This window comes from Calcarisporiella thermophila (assembly GCF_041956535.1).
Source record: "Calcarisporiella thermophila strain CBS 279.70 unplaced genomic scaffold VTP21scaffold_54, whole genome shotgun sequence".
Lineage (NCBI taxonomy): Eukaryota > Fungi > Calcarisporiellomycota > Calcarisporiellomycetes > Calcarisporiellales > Calcarisporiellaceae > Calcarisporiella > Calcarisporiella thermophila.
In genome coordinates, this window is record NW_027192243.1 from 5,001 (window position 1) to 6,121 (window position 1,121).

General features: G+C 54.7%; 2 protein-coding genes across 2 annotated transcripts in view; both read right to left on the reverse strand.

Annotated features, from left to right (window-relative positions):
- Positions 1 to 460, reverse strand: part of VTP21DRAFT_9682 (uncharacterized protein) — a gene marked incomplete at both ends in the record, with an annotated part of 723 nt that extends 263 nt beyond the window's left edge. Inside the window, one exon of the mRNA XM_069400659.1 lies at positions 1 to 460. This exon is cut by the window's left edge and continues 263 nt beyond it. Coding sequence (XP_069245479.1) covers positions 1 to 460 — 460 coding nt within the window.
- Positions 461 to 631: 171 nt separating this feature from the next.
- On the reverse strand, positions 632 to 1,033 carry VTP21DRAFT_9683 (uncharacterized protein; the record flags this gene model as incomplete). Its single annotated transcript, XM_069400660.1, has 2 exons — positions 632 to 782; positions 915 to 1,033. The coding sequence occupies 2 exons, from the start codon at positions 1,031 to 1,033 to the stop codon at positions 632 to 634; spliced, it is 270 nt and encodes an 89-aa protein (XP_069245480.1).
- Between the last annotated feature and the right edge of the window lie 88 nt (positions 1,034 to 1,121).

Genomic DNA, 1,121 nt, shown 5'->3' on the forward strand with positions numbered 1-1,121 from the left:
TGAGGGCAGGTTGCCGCTCGAACAAGCCACCAGGAGGGGAGGGATAGGCGAGGGATTGGCGCGATTTGGTGCAGAGCGCGTGGGGGATATGCGGGAGGGAACTTGGACAAGAGCATTTGCAATCAGGGGGCGAGCAGGTTGGGACCTCGTGGAAAGGCAAGCCACCTCGAGGAAAGCAAAGGGGGAGCTGCATTTTGGGGAAGGGGATAGGAGAGGGGATTGGAGGGATGTTTTGCAGAGCGCGTGGGGGATATGCGGGGGCGAACTTGTCGAATTTCTTTTGCTGTAATTTGGAGAAGTCGCCATGAGGGAGGATTTCCCGGAAAGGCAAGCCACCTCGAGAGGAGGGAGCGGGAAACTGGGTTTGGCGAGCGCGCGGTGGAGTTGAGGGCGGGTTATGCGGAAGAAACCCTGGTGCGAGCATACGCAACCTGCAAAAGCGCGTGCCCGCGCTCGTCATTTTCGTCGATTTCACTCCGCAAGCCTGTTTTTCATTCCGCAGCCTCTTGTTCGCACTCCGCAGCCTCGTTCTCTCCTCCCAATTTCAGACAAATGCGATCCTACAACGCACCAAGCCCTCCGATCATTGGGCGACGCGGGGGGGGGGGGGGGTCGGCGGGATGGGAGGATTCTAGCTTTGGCAAGGTGCAACGTGTTGAGTTGACAAGGGACCTGTAAAGGGGGGGAGGACCCCCATTTTTGGTTTGTCATCCAACCGCTTTGGGCGCTGATTTGCTCTGCCTCGAGGTTGCAACGAGAAAGATGACCAAAAATAGAGAAAGCTTGTATGAAGGGAAGGGGGGAGGGGGGTAGATCAAGATGGGACTTAGGTTAGGTAAGACAGGTTCATTTGGGAGGGGTCCATGCTGATATGCTATGCATCCAAATGCCAATAGGAAACGGACACAACTCACCGAAAAAAAAAAAGGATTTGCTTGGCTGGGCAAAGAGAAAGAAACAAAGAAACCAAAGTAGACAAGTCCTTTAGAGAGGAGGGGAGGGTGGTTAGACCGGTTAGGTTGGTTAGGTTCATAGGGTTACCACCGGAGGGGGACACTACTACTATAGAGTCAAGATGCACCGGAGGAAGATCCCTCCTGCTGCACGATATTTTTCATGCC